The sequence below is a fragment of the Apostichopus japonicus genome, chromosome 10, assembly GCF_037975245.1.
Source record: "Apostichopus japonicus isolate 1M-3 chromosome 10, ASM3797524v1, whole genome shotgun sequence".
NCBI classification, from domain to species: domain Eukaryota; kingdom Metazoa; phylum Echinodermata; class Holothuroidea; order Aspidochirotida; family Stichopodidae; genus Apostichopus; species Apostichopus japonicus.
In genome coordinates this window covers 12,778,534-12,800,488 of record NC_092570.1, presented here as the reverse complement: position 1 = coordinate 12,800,488, position 21,955 = coordinate 12,778,534, and the positions used below count along the sequence as shown (strand labels likewise).

Here is a 21,955-nt window from a genome sequence, read left to right as displayed (position 1 = left end):
TCCCCCTGCTCCCCCCCCTGGCTACGTCCCTGCCTCCCGCAACTCCACAGATTTAAGGATGACTTAGTACGCATAATTTAGTCTTGATACGTTCAAGTATAATAAAAGTGCTTGGGTGGATTGGTAGTAATGTTACTATAGCTATTCTGTTTCTCAAGATATTCAAACTTAAACTAAACGTCTGGAATGCTCCTTTAAGGCTACATAGACGGTGTCTTCGGTTCCGCGGTACAGGTCTACATGTTAATCCATTTAAAAATAATAATTCCTAATATATCAATGGAAACGTTTTTACAACTTGATACGAACGACAGAACCCCGTTGGATGATAACACCATATATCCTTGACAAATCTGTAATGTATTTTACACATGTTATTTGGTTTGGGGCCCATACAAGTCTGAGGTTTGTGTTGCAAGTTCTGAGTGACCTGGTGCGACCTGGTAGTCTGTGAGCTAGACTCAGTGGTCCAGTCACTTTAACTGATGATCCTCTAATACTTCAAGGGTCATTTGAGTGGTGTATACACATGAAACCTTGACCGATATAAGTAGTACACGAGACTATGTAACATGTCAACATTAGTGTTGTGCCTTAAAGCTATCTATTAACAAGGTCTGCATTGTGCAAACCTACTACTAAAAAATTACAATAAATTACAACACAAGGACAGGATAATTTGAGGTTCTGGGATTCCCTTGTATTTATGTGTAAATACTTCACGTCAATGGTTATTTCAAAACGCACTATTTCAGGTGAATTCAACAATATTTTATTGAATGTCACATGAGGTAGTGAAAAGAAGATATGATTAAAAGAACTTATATCAAACTTCCGTTTTTTGTTGTTGAAAGCAGCATTTTGAGTGAAATGAGGGCGCTGTGTAGCTATTATTTCATGAAACCTTCATTTATAATTAGTGTATGGTTGCTATCAACATTATGGACAATGTAATTTATTCTCATTTAGAATGGAAATAGCTGTACAGCTTGATAGCTTTACACTATAATTTCTGTTAACTATAAATCCCCCCCCCCCACCAAAAAAATACATAACAAGGGGGAGGGAGGATAACACAAAGGAGAAAAAACAAATGACAGTTTCGAAAAATGATGAAATCAACCGCATGCAAGCAAAAAAGATGAAAAAAAGAAAGAAATGAAAACAAAAATTGTTTGCACTTTATACATCACCCCCCCCCCCCCTCCCTCAATGTTTGTCCAATGTAACTGCCATAAGTAAGACCAGCTTTCCTCAAAGAGACAGTTTGTTGCCTACTTTTGTATTTCAAGTAATTTCAGCTTGCTTAAGGGGGGGGGGGGGAATGCTGGTGACATTAAAATGAGATAAATTTTAAGTTATTCTACTTTACAGAAACTATGATCCTCAACAAGCAAGTGAAGTGTAACAAGGTTGAAGCACATGTTTGTTCAGTTACAATTGTTCTTATATCAATATGTTTTAGCTTTGAAAAGTAGTGTTTACCACCCTGACTTAAAAATGGCCAATTTAGTATACAAAGACAATTAAGGCAGAAGTTACAACCATTCGTAATGTATCAATGATATTAACAAGTCAAACAAAACAAGAACCACATTCATTACGAGGTACATAATTAATAATGAATGAAAGTATGTAATGCATCTCATGTTATGTTACATAACACTATATTTATTACATTTTTTTCAGGTGGCAAATTGTTGTGTTTAAGTTTATGAAGTCATCTTCAGTATCTTGTACACACTATTAATACCATATAAATACATTTCAGGGTCAAAGGGGAGAAAAATAAAATGGTTAGTGCACCTTCAATGTAACAATAAACTCTATTACAGTTCTAAAACCTTCCAATACCAATCAACCAATCAACAACTGGTTTGTGAATAAGTCGTCTTAAAAAAGACAATAAATAATATCAAGGGCTATATAACAATACCGATTCAATAGTGAGTGGTTACATTTACAGCAGAATTACAACTTCGTACATAGTTAGTTTCCCTTAACTCAATTATAATGTTTATGAACCATTTAAACAGTATCAGATGGGAAGCCCACAGGCTCTGTAAGTAGAAATGTAAACAATTACATAACTTAGGCCAGAGATGTTGTTTGATGACATCCAGCTTAATCAATTCAAAATATTCCTATTCTCAGATATCAGAAATGATATGACTTATCAACTGTGGAGATGCATCTTACAGGAAGCAAACTAGTAAAATGATACATTTTATATTTTATATCTAAAAACATAATGATTTAGAAAAGACAATGATGCATGTTTGACTTAAAAGTCTCTCATTTTTATTACAATAATTTCACACAATGGTAGCCTCTAAACCATAACTTGATATATTTACATGATACACAATATTGCTACGAAAATATAATCTGCAACATCCTATATTTGCCTCACAAAGTATTAATCTTCAAAGTTAAAACAAGACTTTTTTTCCGGTTTTAAAACCCGAGGGGATGCTTCTGACAGACTTCTCCGTTCTTCACCATCTCCTGAGCGATGGATGAAATCTTCTGGTAATTACCTCTCTGCGTACTGGACTTGAGAGATCTCAGGTTGCCGCTCACACGTTCGGCGGCTTCGTTGCAGAACAGGTTACAGATGTTGGCCTCGTACTCTGAACTAGCAACCCCTTCACTGAGTGATCTTGATGTCCTACGGAAGAAACACAACAGTTTTATTAATTTAAAGTTATCCCTATTTGCCCTTAGGTTTATCATGCTAAACATTGATAGAAAGTTGCAGAGCTACTTCCAGAGCTACTCTCCAAATACTTCACAGACTATTTAGAGTGTTCAATTCTACAGTTTAGACAGCCCCTGGCTGTGACCCCCTCACCCCTTTGCATCGGGCACTGCCATAAGACCTATTGCCAACTTGATGTTACCTCCATAGCTAGAACTTCAACCCACCCACCCACATTTATGAGAGCCATAAGGACCTACTAAAGATTCCTAACTGTTACCTTGAAAGTGTGGCCACCATTCCATAAATATCAATAGCTGCTTCTGCTACTCTCCAGAGCAAGAACTGTTGGTCCACGACACCCTTGCCATATTTCATGAGGAGTTCTTCGATACTGATGCCAAACTCTTCCACTGCTTTAGCTGTCTTGGTGGCAGAGCCCTGTAGATCTGGGTGGACATGCTGGCTCAGGGATGGCGCTGAACTGAACCCAACCATCCTGATGACGAACAAGAGAATGAATATATTAAGTTACGATGATGAGAAATAAGAATATTTCAATATGAAAATGTTACCCAAACGGAGAACAAGTGAGGTAGCAGAATGGTGAGAGGGAACTGGAGGCAAATGGACTAATTTATTGCACCAAATAAGAAATTATCTTTGAACTAGTTTGATCAACAATTATGTTTTTTATATGTGTTTAGATTGCCTCTACAAACCTTCATCCACTTTTATGTCATGGAGATGCCGATAGTAAACAAATCATCATCTTCTAGTATTTATGAGGGATATGAGCAATTTGCCTCACCGTGCTACTAATCCTCTAGATGTTTAAATGATTTTTTCCTTCACTCGTTCATCTGTTTATTTCCTTTGAAACAAATGCTGTTTTGCAGATGCTGTTGAAATGTGTAATTCTTTGACCAATACTGACAATGAATTCTCTATGAATGTAATGAACTTTTACCATGATTTCAAGAAGAAACAAGTCAGACAAAATAGCAGTCATGTGACCACTTTTTAGCCTTAACGGGAGACACAACCCAACCATGATCGTTGGTTGATATGAGAGGGATAATTGTACTAAACAACTACCCATAACAGCAACAACACCCTATTTAGCAGCCTTACCTTTTGGCCCTCTTATTTGCCTCTTCCATGATAACACCAAGATTTGCTGATGGGTTTTTAAGGGCTCTTTGCAGTCCCTGAAGCTGCTTTCCAGCATTCTGTGAAGGAAGAAATTAATTGAAGTGAACATGTTGCAGTAGCCGGACAATTTCATACTTCATGTAAGTATCACCATACGATGTGGAAGCTTGATATTACTTTATGAGAGGTATCCCTTGACTGTATGTTACCGTGCATTTAGTTCTCAACTAAAACATCCCCTGCCTCTCATCAACTACTGTATAAATACTGCTTGACTGTATATTACCGTGCATTTAGTTCTCAACTAAAACATCCCCTGCCTCTCATCAACTACTGTATAAATACTGCTTGACTGTATATTACCATGCATTTAGTTCTCAACTAAAACATCCCCTGCCTCTCATCAACTACTGTATAAATACTACTTGACTGTATGTTACCATGCATTTAGTTCTCAACTAAAACATCCCCTGCCTCTCATCAACTACTGTATAAATACTGCTTGACTGTATATTACCATGCATTTAGTTCTCAACTAAAACATCCCCTGCCTCTCATCAACTACTGTATAAATACTGCTTGACTGTATATTACCATGCATTTAGTTCTCAACTAAAACATCCCCTGCCTCTCATCAACTACTGTATAAATACTACTTGACTGTATGTTACCATGCATTTAGTTCTCAACTAAAACATCCCCTGCCCCTCATCAACTACTGTATAAATACTGCTTGACTGTATATTACCATGCATTTAGTTCTCAACTAAAACATCCCCTGCCTCTCATCAACTACTGTATAAATACTGCTTGACTGTATATTACCATGCATTTAGTTCTCAACTAAAACATCCCCTGCCTCTCATCAACTACTGTATAAATACTGCTTGACTGTATATTACCATGCATTTACTTCTCAACTAAAACATCCCCTGCCTCTCATCAACTACTGTATAAATACTACTTGACTGTATGTTACCATGCATTTAGTTCTCAACTAAAACATCCCCTGCCCCTCATCAACTACTGTATAAATACTGCTTGACTGTATATTACCATGCATTTAGTTCTCAACTAAAACATCCCCTGCCTCTCATCAACTACTGTATAAATACTGCTTGACTGTATATTACCATGCATTTAGTTCTCAACTAAAACATCCCCTGCCTCTCATCAACTACTGTATAAATACTACTTGACTGTATGTTACCATGCATTTAGTTCTCAACTAAAACATCCCCTGCCCCTCATCAACTACTGTATAAATACTGCTTGACTGTATATTACCATGCATTTAGTTCTCAACTAAAACATCCCCTGCCTCTCATCAACTACTGTATAAATACTGCTTGACTGTATGTTACCATGCATTTAGTTCTCAACTAAAACATCCCCTGCCCCTCATCAACTACTGTATAAATACTGCTTGACTGTATATTACCATGCATTTAGTTCTCAACTAAAACATCCCCTGCCTCTCATCAACTACTGTATAAATACTGCTTGACTGTATATTACCATGCATTTAGTTCTCAACTAAAACATCCCCTGCCTCTCATCAACTACTGTATAAATACTACTTGACTGTATGTTACCATGCATTTAGTTCTCAACTAAAACATCCCCTGCCCCTCATCAACTACTGTATAAATACTGCTTGACTGTATATTACCATGCATTTAGTTCTCAACTAAAACATCCCCTGCCTCTCATCAACTACTGTATAAATACTGCTTGACTGTATGTTACCATGCATTTAGTTCTCAACTAAAACATCCCCTGCCTCTCATCAACTACTGCATAAATACTGCTTGACTGTATATTACCATGCATTTAGTTCTCAACTAAAACATCCCCTGCCTCTCATCAACTACTGTATAAATACTGCTTGACTGTATGTTACCATGCATTTAGTTCTCAACTAAAACATCCCCTGCCCCTCATCAACTACTGTATAAATACTGCTTGACTGTATATTACCATGCATTTAGTTCTCAACTAAAACATCCCCTGCCTCTCATCAGGTACCATGTATCAACAACTTGATTTACAGATACCATACTTTTAGTAAATGTACTTTACATCATGCATTCATGTTACATTTAATCATCACAAATTAAATGTTACATATCAAATCTTATATCATAAGATTAACGAACAATTATCATACACTTACGTTATCCAACAACAAGCTTGGAGTATTTGCCTCACTCCCCCCCAAAAAAAAAATTCTCCCTAAGGACAATGAGGAATAGAAAATAAGTAAAAACCAGCAGCTTTGCAACATTACTGATAATGGTTGAGATGGTTAAATTCTCCCCTACCTGCATGCCAGTCAGTGCTATAAATAATCTCAGGATATCGTTGGTTCCTTCAAAGATTCTGAAGATTCTCAAATCTCTCATGACTCTCTCCATGCCAGCACTCTGAAATGGATAATAAAATACTTAATATTTTTTCATCAAATGCTTAAAATGTTCAGGCGAGATTCGGGGTTGAATTTCTGATGATCTGAAATAACAGATGACTGCACTATTTGTGAGATCTAATGTGAGGAAAAAACATTTGAGGACTTCCATTTTATTTCAAAGATCCTTCTTTCCTTTTGAGAAAAATTAGGAACAAAATCGTTTTTTGTTTTTGCTTTAAATTATGAGTGGAACAATAACCAGAATGCAAAATCCATTATGGTTTCGATGACTTTTCTTCATGGATCTGACGTCATGTTAAGTGTACATGTTTACAAGCGTTTCACAATTTGACCTGTTGTCCCTAAATGACCTTCGACCTCCACCAAAATCATTAGACTTCTTGTTTACTCAATGTTATACACGTTCATAGCAAGTATGAGATCTGCCCAAACTTCCAATATTGAGATATCATGTTTACAAGGTTTTCACAATTTGACCTCTGATGACCCCAAATGACCTTTGACCTCCACCAATAGGCTTCTTTAACTCAATGTGGTACTTCACCACATCATATATGAGGTCTTTCCACACAAACTCAATCACCCCCCAACCACCCCCCCCCCCCCCCTGCCCAGTCCCATCCCTCACTATCAGCTCAAAACAGTTACACCTTGAAATTTTATTTTGAAGACATCAATAAGATCAGCTTCTAAATATTTCACTATTGGTGTCTCGGTGCTTTAATTATAAGCATGCCATGCAACTAAGCATGTTACTGTGCTGCAAGTAGAACCCTGCCTTGGATCACACAAGCGACCTTACCCCTTGACATGAGTATTTGCACAATACACACACAGAATCACTTCTCATCAGTGCACAATTCAAGAATGAATTTTTTTTTCTCTTAGACCATAAACATTCCATGAATATTTGGCACTTTTAGTATAAACTGAATGAGTACAATAAAGCTTTAATGCAAAATCTAGCCAATTTTTCTCAATCCCAAGAATCCCCTTTACCTCCCTCCTCCCCCCAACCCCATCTCTCCTTACACCAAGGGTCAGCTGTTTGATTTACCTTCATATATCCCGTGCCTCCACATATCTGTATGGCTTCATCAGCACAAAACCAAGCAGCTTCCTGGGAGATGAAAAGATAAAAACATTCAATTAAATTAGCAAGAAACTGAGATTGCAAAGGATAACATGTAATCTATATATATATAGTTGGTTAGTGTGTCCGCATACAAAGCTAGAGGCCCGGGTTCGAATCCTGGTGGAGGCTGGAAGTTTTTTCACTGTTCTGGATTTTCCTTCTCATTACGTTTTCCGATACAGGTGTCAAACGCCTACAGTGAAATTTACGACATTCCTTACCGGTTTCAAACCTCTGGACATACAATCAGCGTCCATAGCCTAGTTATATATATTTATATATATATATATAGATTTTAGTATGTTAACTTATGCCTCAAGGTACGTTTCATATAACCATATCTGTCTTAAATTGTGTACTTTTCGATGATTTCTTTTCATCATTATCATATTTTCTGCTTTAACATTTCTTGCTATCATACTCTAATACTATTCTGTTATTGAATTATAAAAACATATATATTTCTTTCTTTCTCAGCTATTCTCAAGTATTTAATTTCTCACAGAGCAGACAAATCAAACATCAGAGCCAAAACACACTACCATGTAAAACTTTGAACACCGTTGAGCCACTCATATTTTTGCCTACCAACTCCTTTGCCCTGCTTAGACTTTACAGGAAAAGGACAAAGGTTCACCGATCTGTAAAGTCATCATTTTAGACTGATGAACAGTAGAGAGAACGTAAACAGCTTATCGGCACAACAAAGAATCCAAGATGTTCCAACAAACGATCTTTCTCATAATAGGTACTTACCGATGCATATATCTTACTGATCGCTGCCTCGATCTGGAATTCTTTAGATCCAGCGTCCATGTTGGCGCATATCATGTAAGCCATACTCTCACTCACATAGTGCATCATACCCATCCTGGCCAGCTTTTCTTGAATTGCACCAAATTTGTCGATAGTCTGACCAAACTGTTTCCTGTTGGCAGCGTGGTTCACCTGTGAGAATGATCAGAATGAAAGGAAAACTCATTACCAGTAAATGATTTGGGAGAAGTTAAGACACCTCAGTTTCTGAAGCACAAGCAGAGATAACAGTTATTAAATTCATGTTCTTTAGCGTAGCCATGTTCTTCTTAACCATGTCTCATTGCATAACATGGGAAAGGGTATTTCCAAAGCTTTGCTTTAACATTTGAGTTTATTAAAGCAATTAGAAGGTAATATATTATACCCTTGAAAGAGATTAAGGGTAAAGCAATAACTATTTGCCATAAAAAAAAGTAGCTTGTTTGCATTACATGATGTAGAAAACATACATGCTAAAAGAATTTTGCAAGATTTATTACATTAAATAAGTAAACAAGACTGGAATATACCCAACTGACATGTCAAACATAACAAATACAGAAATAGACGGATACAAATCACAGATCTAAGCTCATAATGTCAAGCCCAATTTATCGGTGAAGAACATTCAAGAGGCTTCAATGAACCACGTCAGTATTCTGACTCAACCAACCACACAAGATCCTGGTATCAACAGTCTATCTTCAAATGACTTACCGCTGTTTGAATGAGTCCTTTCATTGTTCCAGACAACGCTGCTCCCATTCCGAATCTACCATTGTTCAGAATGTTCATTGCAACTTTAAAGCCATCACCAGGTTCTACAAGTTTGGAAAAATAAAAAATGAGGAAAGAATTTCAACAAACGTCACTATCAGCCAAGCATTATTTTTTTGTGCATAATTTCTATTATTGCATCATATTCTCCTCTCTCCAAAGGTGAACGAATGTATTGAACTCATCAGAATAAAACGTACTTATCAAGAAACAGAATGTGCGGACAAGAGCAATCTTTCCCATTGCTTGGAGGGGTGAGTATCACAAGACACGAAGAGTAACGGAAGAAAGGTGAAGGAAAAACTCCTGTTTCTCCATAGCAAAGGAGAGAAATCCACACTTTCTCTTCCACGTGAATAGTATCTCTAGGATATTTCAAATTACAGTCATTTTATTTCTTTCACATAACTGCCAGTTTCATGGTGAAAATTGTGAATATTAAGCTGTAAGTGTGCCATGTGTTAGTCCCTTTGCCCCTTCCCCCCCTGCTCCACCTTATACACACACCTGTTTTAGCTTAGAATTTGCTAAGGGTTTATAGGAAGCCTTCACAAGCTTATTCTAAAACCCTATCTATGTGATGATCTTGGATGGACACTGACTTATACATCGAGCCTTTTCCATTGGGTGGTCAGAGAATTATGAGGCAGGCTCGTAATCATCGCACCCATTCCTTCCCCTGTGGTTGAGAGTGTACCTCAGGATCTGCCTACTTTCTCAAATACTCATGATGGAGTTGACTCATGATCAGTGCAGTGCAGCTACAGTGATTTCAGTTGTTTCAAAACCAGAGGATAAAAACCAACCAAACCCCAGATTCCCAATTTGCAGACTAGAAATACCATGGAAGTCTCATCTCAACAATGCTGCCGTACAACAACAATTTTGAATAGATCACGAGAATCTGGTTTCTGGTATGAGTTTCCACTGGCAACCTAATAGTTGTAGAGTCGACAATCTTATCCCTACATCAACGCCTTTACTTCCAAGATGCATTTGATCTTGCACCTCAGTGAGGAAAGGTGCCGACCCGTAAAAGTCTTTTCCGAAAAATACTTGACGGCATGTGGATGCCCTAAGAGGGATTGCAACCATGGAGACAAAAGTATATAGGTGAGTTTACCTCCCAAGATATTCTCAACAGGGATTTTAACATCCTCAAAGTAGACCTCCGCTGTGTTCGAACATTTGATGCCCATCTTCTTCTCTGGAGGGCCACTGAATCAAATAAGATGACACAAAAGAGATCTGTGTTAACAAATTAGTTTAAAAGGAATATCGGGCTTGTAAGATGGAATGAAAACATATGTATGTATATATCAGTGATGAGCCTTGGTAAAAAAAAAATCACAGAACTTTGGAAAAATTGCGATATAGGCTCCAGTTTGCATATGTAACAGTGTGTTAGGATAAGAGTATTGTCCCCGAGGTAGAAAAGAAATCACGGATATTCTGTGAATTCGCGGAAAAAGCTCATTCCTGATATGTATAGGAATAACATGATATTAACAAGTTTGGTTCAAAAGTCCTAAGAAGGAATTTACTTATTGTTGGAATCCCACATTTAAATCATTCACTGCTGAGAGACAAAAAACCAGATATATGAAATTGACTAACCTGCTAACTCCACCAAAGCCTCTCTCTACGATAAAGGCGGAGACTTTGTCCACGGTACCACCATCTTCTGTTGGGACGGCCGTCTGCGCAAAGACCGTGAAAATTTCTGAAATGCCCCCATTACTGATCCTGGATTTGCAAAGTGAAATGTTAAGAGGATAAGAGATGCATCACCAAGGTAACATGCAGGCCAAACCTTTAAATACCCCTTCTAAACTCTACCCCCCCCCCCATTAAATTTTCTGCTATAAAAACAAACTGCTACTGAAACTTCAGAGCGTATGATTTTCGGAATATGTTGAAATGTTTAAGTACATGAGAATGAGTAAAATGCCCTTTTGCTCTTGCAAAGTGGTGGTGTACTGTCCAAATTTGCCAAAAATTCATTAATGCCATAATTTTTCTACATGCTCTGTGAGCACAAATGAAAGCAAATCAAATTAAGATTGGAAATTGCTGGACCTTTGATGGCAGTTTTACATTTCCACACATAACGCTACCATTTTTGACCGACTTCCTACAAAATGATCGTAGAAATCCCAGAATCTTTGGCATTCCTCTATCTTTCCCTTCAGTGGGTCTTACCAGATTTTGCTTCCATTGAGGATGTAATGTTTCCCATCTTCACTCAGAACAGCTCTGGTTCTGATTGAGCTGGCGTCGGAACCACTGGAAGGCTCGGTAAGGCAGAAGGCTGCAAACTTTTCCCCGGTAGCTAAGGTGGGGAGGTACTTCTCCTTCTGGGCTGGTGTACCAAAGAGCAGGATACCCTTGAAGCCGATGGACTGATGGGCTCCAAGGAAGATACCAACTCCAAGATCGTACTGACCCACAATCTCAACCATCCTGGCATACTATAAGATAATTGCAGGGAATAGAAGAGTGCTTCCATAATATTGTGGGATGGCTAACGGTCTTGAAACTTGTTTATAACTGGCCAGTATTTTAATTGGTCGATATTAAAGCTTGTAAGGAACACAGCATGAAGGAATATTTAAAGTTCTTGTGGTACAATACCGTTGGACAGACGAGGTACATAAAACAGCTGCTTCTTATGACCCATAAATTCATATCAGGAACAAAGAATAATGCATGTCGGAAAAGGAGACTTGATCGAATAAACTTTTCTGGGACAAAACAATTTCTGCATCAGCTTAAGGGACCATATCAAAGAGGAATCACATGCGCGCTGCTAAAGATGGCTAGGCACAGACGATTCAATGTTGAACTGCTGAGATTATCTCTGTAGATCTCCAGTCTGAGCAACCAGGATGAGACCCTATATTCATCGCTCTGCAAAACTGAAGCTTGGGGCGGTTGTGTATGTACCTCATGCTACGCTAACTTGAACTTTCAGAATTACTGCAGGAAATTTGGCAGTGTTTTTGTGTGCACCATACCTAACAGGCTAACACTAACCTAACACTAGCATGCATACTAAGGCATACTGTATACGTCACTCATAGCCGTTGGCAAAGAATGATTATTACGATAAAAATGTTTTGGGGTAAACTATTGAGAATTTTCTGATACTATGAAAGATTGTGTTTGAAGCTGGGCCAACATCAGTGCCATCACAGTACTGCTATATCATAGTCGAAACTACATCACTGTTTTACAACATGGTTCCGATTAGAACAAAACAAATCCACTGGCTTATAGATATTATCTTTGGAATGAAAATGAGTCATAAAGTCATGACACCCACACTGTTTTTTTATTAATAATCAGGTCTCTGAAATCAATAGATTATAAATAGATATGCTTAATAATAACTTTGGGACCTAACAATTAATATGGCACTGTCAGGATTTTGGCAGAGCACGCACAAACACCCTTTATAGTGTAGCTCTTTTGTTATAGATTACGTGTATAGTTACAAACAAACCGAACAAACTTCCTTGTTCCGTGACCAATTTTACTCTGGAAAGAGAGACATAGGATTGGGAAGTAGATATCGCTGACAACAACATCTCTCTCCTTTGTAAACCACTTTACCATGACCTCCAACCACTGCACTTTGCAAGTCACTAAAAATTACTTAATTTTCTTTCTATTTGGAAGGGCAATTTTGGAGTCATTGTTAGCTGCTTTGTGAAGCGTTCCCAGTCTACGAAAGATATGATCGAAATTAAGTTAACAAATAGCGTGATGGATATGACAGATTCTAGCTAGATGGAACAAGTCCTGTTTACCTGTGTGTTTGAAAGACCCAATCCATTTAATTCTTCCGGCACCTGCAACCCAAATGCACCCATTTCCCTGAGCCCTTGGACGGTGTCTTCTTCGACCTTCTCCAATTCATCGTTTTTGGCGGCGTCGTTTACCACCTGTGGATACAAGAGAATGGAAATAATGCATGTCCACGAATAATAATAATAATAATACATAATTTTTATATAGTGCCAAACAAACTATGAAATAATTCTTGTTGCGCTTAACAAAATAATAACCATTATAACATATATGCTTTGGTGAAGAGATACGTTTTGAGTGCTGATTTGAAACTGTTCACAGTATTGCACATCTTTATATGTTCTGGAAGTGAGTTCCACAGGCACTCAATGGATGATATGGGAACACCTACATTGAATTTGGATGAATCGTTTGGTAATATTTCAACAACAAAACCCCAAAAGTACCCACAACCATTGAATTTATTCTTAATGATGAGATCTCCTTTGATCTCCTTTATACTTCATGCCTAGACTAAATGACAAAGGTAACCAGAATTATAGTCAGATAAAATCAACAAAATATGCCATCCTAAATGACATTGCCTGTTTCAGGAACTTTGGAGTGACTCAAAAGTCAGTCTACATTCCATTATAAACACACACACACACACACAAACCAATACCAATCCTGTTGGTTAAAATCACCTGTTTTAGTGTACACAGGTATTTTGTACACAGGTATTTTGTACACAGGTATTTTGTACACAGGTATTTTCCACAGATTTTAGTCCTTTGTAAAGAAAGAGCAGTTAATAATTTTTTTGGGTTTTAACACTGATAAGAACCCAGGTCATTTGTAAACACTCCAAAAACCTTATCTGATCACACCAAAATGTTGAAAGTAAAAAAAAAACTTGAAATGCAAGCACTAAATTCGGAACAGGCTAGGACGTTAAACGTCGCATTAATACATCAAAGTGAATCGCGAGAGATAGTCCAAGAACTGTACCTGGAAAAACTTGTGAGTTGGTTCGACCAGCATTTCCAGGTTCTGCCTCTGTTCTTCTGACATTACTGTTTGGTAAATGAAAGAGAAAACAGATGTTACAGGGATGACATTATTACATGCATTTAAGAGATGATACAATGTGCTATTAGTGGACGGAACTTCGGACTCCTTCAAAGAATCTAACCAGAAATGAGCAATCAAGGCCTAGGTGTTTTAGCCAAGATTTCGGCTATGGACAGTTAAGTGTGTGAGGTTTTGCTGTTTGTTTCCTACTCTCCCAATACCTGAATATATACTGTAGGTACATATATGTCAGATACTTAAGCCAACAAAGCATTAGAAATATAGAATGTGAGGCTAACATTGGTAAAATGGACCAGACTTTGCTTCTACCCCTCCCCCTACCCCCCCCCCCCCCGATCTTCTTTTTAATGTGTGGCATTACTTTGTGCATAAAACAAAACAATTTAGGTCAACACGTACAGCATTCTGGATAAATTAGAAAAATAATATTTACATGTGAATTAAGACTACTAATCTACTGTATAATAATACACTCTTACATTGGGAAACTTTGTAACAACACTACTGTACACACATGACTGACACCGAAGTAAGGTGAACAAACGAAGAACAATAAAAAACAGGTTTGTGGATCAAAGCTTTCAACTTAAAGGATGACTAATGGATAATGGAATTTATAAGCTACCTTATGAACCATTTGAAACCACTGATGTTTGTCCAACAAGTATTGGAATTTCTATAGCAATTTCAAGTTTTGAGGAGTGACACTTTAAGTATCAAATGATTCATCAATATAAAGGTGACTGGACTACTCATAGTAGCAGTTCCAGCTTAGTCTATCACACAAACCACTGCGGGGGTCAGCTGTATGAAGAATCACAAACCTCAAATAGCATATTAGACAAGAGTTTCGCGCTTCAAAAACATGTTGACAGTTAAGGGTTAGAATTAAGGCCTGGACTGGCCTCGTCCAAGATTAAGCCTTAAAGGGACATCACAGACAGTTATAGTGCTACTTAAAGGCCAGACATCAAGCACATACTAAGACACATTTTCATATATATGTAATGTATATTGAAAGTGAAGATCCTGAAAATCAGAATAGTTATAAAAACATAAATACAACTCCACTTTTTTTCTTTTTTTTATATTGAATTACTGTACATTAGATCAACAGTACACTTAAAAGTGTAAAATTCTGCCTGGATTCATTCTTCAAGGGTCGAAGACAGCTCAGTTGCTACTGTATTTAAGTGGAAACATGTGTCTGTGCAAAATAACTACACAAGAAGAGTTTGAGGTGATAGAAATGACTTGTTTAACAGATTATGAAATGTTGTTATGATGGCTATTGCATCTAACTTCTGCACTTATGACTAAGTAATGCCTAATGTTACCTTCAGGATATGGAAACACTTGTTCGGGGTTGATCTGCCCTCTAAAGAGACCCATTGCGAATGATTTAGATTCCTGCAAAAAAAAAACAAAAAAAAAGCAAGGAGAATAAGGGTGAAGTTGAAATAAAAATTTATTCTGAATCTTTCCAGCCACACAGTAATAGTGTAATGTACATGTCATGTAACAATCTTCTATACAACAAACTTGACAACATTTCTTTCCAGTTCAAAGAGATTGCTCACCCCATTGTTTTGTTTTTCAGGTGTAGCCTTGGTCTCTGCTGCACTGGCTTTGGTTCTGTGTTGGGCTTGACTGCCTGTGACACTCGCTCTGCAATATCAGAAGACAAAAAAAAAACAGAATGGAAGCAGATATCAAACACAGTATGATGCAATGGTTGACACGATCATATTATACACTGTAGCAATTTAACTATCCATCCAAACCTACATGTTGTATTTACTGTAGTATTTCTTTGTTATTTTTTATGGTGGGGGGGCAGTGGAGAAGGGGGGTATCAGAGTTATTTAGCATTAGACTTGACTGATAAATGTAAGCTAGAAGCTACTGTATTGAACCTCAAAAAGTCATCTCTTAGTTGCTGTAAAGTGTACAGTACCCCCTGTACTGTGCATCAAACAAAGTCACCATGATACCATAACTCACTATTGAGAAGACAAATGATCGTAACACTAATGACATGGATCTCTTGGTTAGACTGTGGGGGGGGGGGTGGGGTAGGGGGCTTATTGCATGTAATAGACTGTGCCTTACTTGGCATGGACAGAACGATGTGCTTTGAACATTATGCTTTGAACTGGTGGGGGGGGTGGGGGGCTTATTGCATGTAATAGACTGTGACTTACTTGGCATGGACAGAACGATGTGCTTTGAACATTGACCCTAACGAACATTTAATTTTAAGACTGTTAAAAAAAAGATAACAATAATGCTTCTCAAAAATATGTGAACGATAACGAAGGGTAAACAAGATTTGAGCAAACCTCTTCACGCATAACAAGGTACTCCAGTGCAAGGCATGAGGGATGGCAAATCCCCCGCCTCACGTTGTAACTATTCACCAATTGATAATAACCCAGTTAAATTGGATGGAGGAGGGCAATGTCCATTTCGTATTTTCCAAATAATGCCAAGCCGCTGCTACAGTAGTTGCGCTCTAGTCAGCAGATAAGGAGTACAGTACCTGAGGTTAAATGTTAATTAATCAGTGCTAAGAAGTCAGTCCACTGATTGACCCTTTGTACAGTGTATCTCTGACCCTCCTACAAATCTAGATGGTCAGATATACTAGATAACAGAATCCTAAGTCCAAACCCATTTGTCTGACTGACTTGGTCAGTTGCAGCTCAACTAGACTCTGTATACAGTATACATGATTGGGCCTTTACTGTGACACATCGATAGACCTGTGTACACAGGAAACAATATTCTTAACATTAAAAATGTTGTGACAGCAGCTTTGATCCATTGGTGTGAGAGAAGATTTTCCTAGTTCAGGAACACTTTCAACATGTTTGTTGCTCTGGCTACTACTGTAAGTGTAATTGCAGTACTGTCTTTTCAGCCTTATTCAGTTAAACTTTGCGAGAAGGTACAGTATGTAAGAGTATGGTATATTGAGCACCAACTTGAACTATGTAAAGTGCTCAAAGTTTTCAATAAAAAAAAACTCTTTTTTAGTAGACCTGTTACAGTCTATTTGTTTTACATTATAATATAATTCACTGCAACATCATCAAGAGTTTGTGTTCTTCATAAAGTACTTATTAAGTCTATCAGCTCTATGTTTAAATGCTTGCCTGTGTTGTCTACTGATACTTAATACATTTACTACATTTCATTGACAATTGTACAGTACTAGTGTACAACACCCTTCTGTATGAAGACTCCCCCCCCCCCCCCCCCAAGCTTCAGTCACTTTACTTTACTTTACTTAAAGAAAAATGGTCAAGAGCTCTAACCAGTGAAGAAAGGTCTGTGAGTCTGGAATTGTCGAAACTGTCAACACTTAAAAATTACTTATTTTGATAACACAGGTCAAAGACTCTAGTAATATTAATGTTATACTGGATGGGCATCAGTTGATGCTTCACCACATGCTTATTGTTTAAAGATAACCATTGATCTCGGAGGTCAGCAAAAAGCTTTCCAAATCCAATTGTCTTTACAATCAATAGACTAAAGAATATTTTACTTAAGAACTTAAGAAGTCACTTTTTACCCTGTATAATGCTACTTTGCTTCCCCATCTCAACTATATAGTCTTCTTGTATGGGGCAATACACAGTCAATTCTTCAAGTAGTAAACAGTTTATTTACTATACAGAAACCAGACTCATTACATCACGCATATATACTGCTCCTCTCTCTAAAGACTCTGATACGTTAACTTTACTGTATATGATTTGTACTAGTACTAACTAGGCATCTTTATTTACAAATTTCATCTGGGTCTTCTCCCACCATCTTTTAATCTACTTTTATACTTGTAATTCAAGTTATTACTCCTATATCACTTGTTCGATGAATATGCTACACCATCATTACTCTAGAACTATGTACAGTAGTCTTATCTATTCTCAAATTTTTAACAGAGGTTTACCCTTTTGGAATTCTCTTAAACACATGTCATTAAAATTTCTCCAACACACAATACATTGAAGCCAGAACTAAAACAATACCTAAGTGCAAAGCAATTCATCTTAGTCATACTTGCTATTTTTTCATATATTTCTCTTTTTTTCTTTTCATAAGATATGGATTTTGATGGTTATCTTTGGGGGGGAGGGGGGAGTGATGGGATGGGTGTTGTACATTGCACTATCTACGTTACAAAGGGACCAGACCAGAAAAGTATCCACTTATTTCTGGTTCCTCTACTTTCATCTCACATATATAAATTTTCCGATAGTCTATATTCACTGTTTACTGTATTTGATACCATCTATAATTATCCTATAATGATCAAAATGTAAAGAATGGATAATGCTGTCAACTCTGTCAGACACAGTACAAGTGACAGAAGAGGTGTGGTCACTTGTCATATTAACCACTTGCATGTATTATGACAGAATGCTGTGTTTAGTTGTTCGCCACTAACTAGTGTACAGTAGTTCAGAAGATGCAAACTAGTGTAATACCGCAATCGTACCATGCCTGAGGGTCCATTTGCTGGACAACAGGTGTGATTCATTTCAAAGTGGGCCATGAATGTTACATACTGTACATGTACACATTTATGATACATCAGTACTGTGTGAAGACAAGTACATTGATATTATTCAGTATAATGTCAATCCATACAACTTTAATGGTGAAAGATTTAATGCCTTAAAACTTAAAAGGTCATGTGATGGTTATCAACAGTAAGAAAGTGATGATTTATTTTTAGTTAATAATTCTAGTGTCATCATTTACATGTATGATATCTTGCAATCAACTGAGAATTCTTGTTATATATACTTGTAGTTTTTAAGTACTGTGATAATTTAAAATCTTGCCAACATTTTTTGGAAGTACATAAATTTCCAAGTTACTAGTTAGCAGGACTTATCTATAATTACCTTACCGAAACAAATAATGCGCTGTACACAGGTACAGAAGCAAGGCATCCAAAATTGCATGCAAATGAGCACGAATAGTGCCACTAAACCATATACAATATATGCATAAGCAGTTGGTCAAAGTTCTCAAGCCTTGATTCCTCTGTAGGCTACTAGGTAACCACAGTTTGTAGTATGGTACAGAACTATCACCATGAATCATATCTACATAAAGTGCATTCCAAACAGAAATAAGTGAATCATTGGCAAAATCCCAATCGTTGGACTCTCGAAGCAATGTCAACATGAGTGGTTTCAGAAATTAATGATGCTTACAGACAGTGTACATACTGTACTGTGCTGTACATGACAATGCATTTTACAGTACAGGACAACCTTTCACCTGTCATAGTACCGACTGTAAGACCCAATATACACTAAGCAAATAGTCTATCAGTAAAATAACTTTTCAATATGTGACAAAGCAATCCTCTACGCCTCACGTAATAATCTAAAAATGTGAAAAGCACCTTGACAAAGGCATGAAACAAGTTGTAGGGGATTAATCTGATTTATATTGTCGATATGGATGGCTGAGACATGTACATTTGTGAAAAGCCGGCTGCGTCCCCTCCGACTGGATGTTTCCACCTTAACCGATACTGCTGTGACCTAGTCTTACCATGGAGGTAAAAACAGACCTCCATGGTCTTACAAACCTTACAACTGCATGACTGATGAGCCAACACTTAATGATTGCTTAAATTCTGTTTAGAACAGGCAGTGCTTGTTGGGTCTCATGCAAAACTCCTTCCCCTGCGATTGGTTGTAAACATTGTTGAATCTTAGTACTGTAGAGTGTAGACTTTATTAGTTACTTTCATGAACTGCTGCACACTGTTACAGTCCTATCTGTAGAGAGAATGCTACATGCTGAGTGTACCCGACTAGAGCTGTTATTATAAGCCAACAATTTTGGGGCTTTTTGTCACACTTTTTCTAGAAACAAAAGTTAACAGTTCTGCCCTATTGGGTGCCTAATAGCCTATCAACATTTTCCAAAGCTTGTGACCACTGCGGTTAAAACCTCTAACAAATTACTGTTGTATGTACGTCAGATATGGCAAAAGCTACTGATGGCTATCAATACAAATTTTGTGTTGAAAATATGACAAAATGTCCCATCTTTAAGGATTGTGATCAGTCTTTACAGAGTACAAATTAACCTAAAATTTGTTAACATTGATCAAAGCTGTGGCTAAAGTTATGTGTGCAGTGAGTACAGAGTACAGTTATATTTTCAGACAGCTTGATGATCTATTCGCTAATAAAATCATCGCAAACCATAATGACTTCTTGGAAGCTTGGATGGGCATGGGAAAGGTGCTACCATAGAATACCCTGCCAACATGTAAATCCATGGTGTAGCCGACTACATTGTCACATGTACACACAATGCCCACACAGTACATGAAGATTAACAACTTCTTCTTGACATAACTGACTGAGCTGGTGTAGCCACTCCCAGGGAGACTTTTGGACTTGGAAATATTTTCAAAATTGAACTGGTGGAAGAAACTACTGGGGTCTTTATAATACTGCAAGAGTGTTTGACGAAGTATCCGATGTAGCCACTACCTGACCAACCTTTGGCCTTGGAAATGTTTCCAAAAGATTTTGGATAACTTGACATTAGCAACTCGATGTGAGGGTCTGTTTTTGCTTGGTGGGGTATTCTATATTTGCTCCATGGAAAATCTGGCTGTCCAGGAATAAAGTGATCGTCTTGGAAGATCAGCAAAAATTTGCGTTGGAATTCTTTTCTCACATACATATGTTCCTACACAGGGCCAGTCAATAGTTAAGTGTGTGTTATCAATTGATTGAAAGCCAGTTAATTCAATTGCTCCAATACTTTCTGTTCTACTTAGGCTTGCAATTTTGGTTATACAGGTATATGATTCATTTATTCTTACTACTTTACTAGTAGTAGTACAGTACAGTATTGAAGAAAACAATTTTTGCAAAGAGCAGGAAACCTTGCTGCCTTACTGTAGTTCACAAGGAGACTCCAGCTTGAACATTTTAGACTGATAACACATGATTAGACTGAGTGTCCTTGTCATTGATCGGGCATACAGCATGTAGGCTATTGTATGCCTAGGTTATCGTAGGCTAGTCCACCTAGGCATATGGGTCCATCGGCCTAACGTTCATGAATCAGTGGCTACGATTTGTATTCCACTGCTTGGTGACATTTTGACCTCTAAAAAAGCATTGGGTAATGCCAGGGCTACAAAAAGATACTAACCATCTAGTTTCATAAACTATATCTACTGATTTTAGTTTCACAGCCAGAAGACTGCCAGGGGAAAAATGCCCAGTGAATCAGCAAGCCAGCTAGTCCACTCAGGCCTAGCTTAGCCCTATAATTTTAAGTTCATGAATCGGTGGCTACGATTTGTATTCCACTGCTTGGCGAATGTCTGTGCTGTTAATGCTACCATTAATAATCCACGAATTTAGTAAACTAGGCTGCAACAGTCTTATCTAAGGTATTATTTTGAAACCAAGTAGCCAAATGATTCAATTCAATATTATTATTATTATTGAACGATTACTGTAGACTTACATAACATTCGTATACGATACCGTAGACATACCTTATGACGGAACGTCGTGCATGTTGTCCGACTTGAGATTGAGCTGCGCTGATCAGTTTACTGGAAAACATGGTTCTGGAACAGAAAATACTACGGGATCAAGATACTTATTTTTTCTTATGATCGTTTCTATTGCTGATGTTCGACGTTCGTTACTCTTGATGAAAAGAAAGGCAGAGACAAGTGAGAAAGTGATATTGACAAGTAGGCTAGGCCTTATCTACGCTGTGCTCATATATTAAATAGTACGTGTTTACTATACACTCTAAACGTTATGTCATACAAACGAAAACACTCGTTTTGCATAACGTCACAGAACAGCGGAAAATGTGAGTAATCTTTTCACCTACCTCTTTTAACATGGTGTCGACTTATAAGAAAGTATTTTTTAAATAAGCTCAATGCAACACATAAGAACAGTGCTATGTATTCATCTTTTAGCTACATTTATATTTTTTGATTTATGTATGATTTTAATTTTCAGTAGATTAAATGATACTCATCTAG

At 37.4% G+C, this 21,955-nt stretch overlaps 1 protein-coding gene across 1 annotated transcript; it reads right to left on the bottom strand.

The window, feature by feature from the left end:
* Positions 1-675: 675 nt before the first annotated feature.
* On the bottom strand, positions 676-21,735 carry LOC139974880 (very long-chain specific acyl-CoA dehydrogenase, mitochondrial-like). The gene is made up of 15 exons (XM_071982382.1): positions 21,449-21,735; positions 15,465-15,552; positions 15,222-15,294; positions 13,801-13,865; positions 12,810-12,944; positions 11,200-11,468; positions 10,615-10,743; positions 10,121-10,215; positions 8,938-9,041; positions 8,179-8,370; positions 7,345-7,407; positions 6,181-6,282; positions 3,836-3,933; positions 2,982-3,200; positions 676-2,671 (listed from the first exon to the last, which is right to left on the bottom strand). Exons 1-15 carry the CDS (start codon positions 21,517-21,519, stop codon positions 2,458-2,460), a joined length of 1,917 nt encoding a protein of 638 aa, XP_071838483.1. The 5' UTR covers positions 21,520-21,735; the 3' UTR covers positions 676-2,457.
* Positions 21,736-21,955: the final 220 nt, after the last annotated feature.

Bases quoted from the DNA above. Each gene is read 5' to 3' on its own strand.
- LOC139974880 (XM_071982382.1), bottom strand. From the start codon at position 21,519: ATGTTTTCCAGTAAACTGATCAGCGCAGCTCAATCTCAAGTCGGACAA. The intron at 11,469-12,809 runs GTAAACAGGACT...ATTATCTTATAG, and splicing joins TGGGTCTTTCAAACACACAG to TATGCCAGGATGGTTGAGAT. The intron at 7,408-8,178 runs GTAAGTACCTAT...TTCATCTCCCAG, and splicing joins TCAGTAAGATATATGCATCG to GAAGCTGCTTGGTTTTGTGC.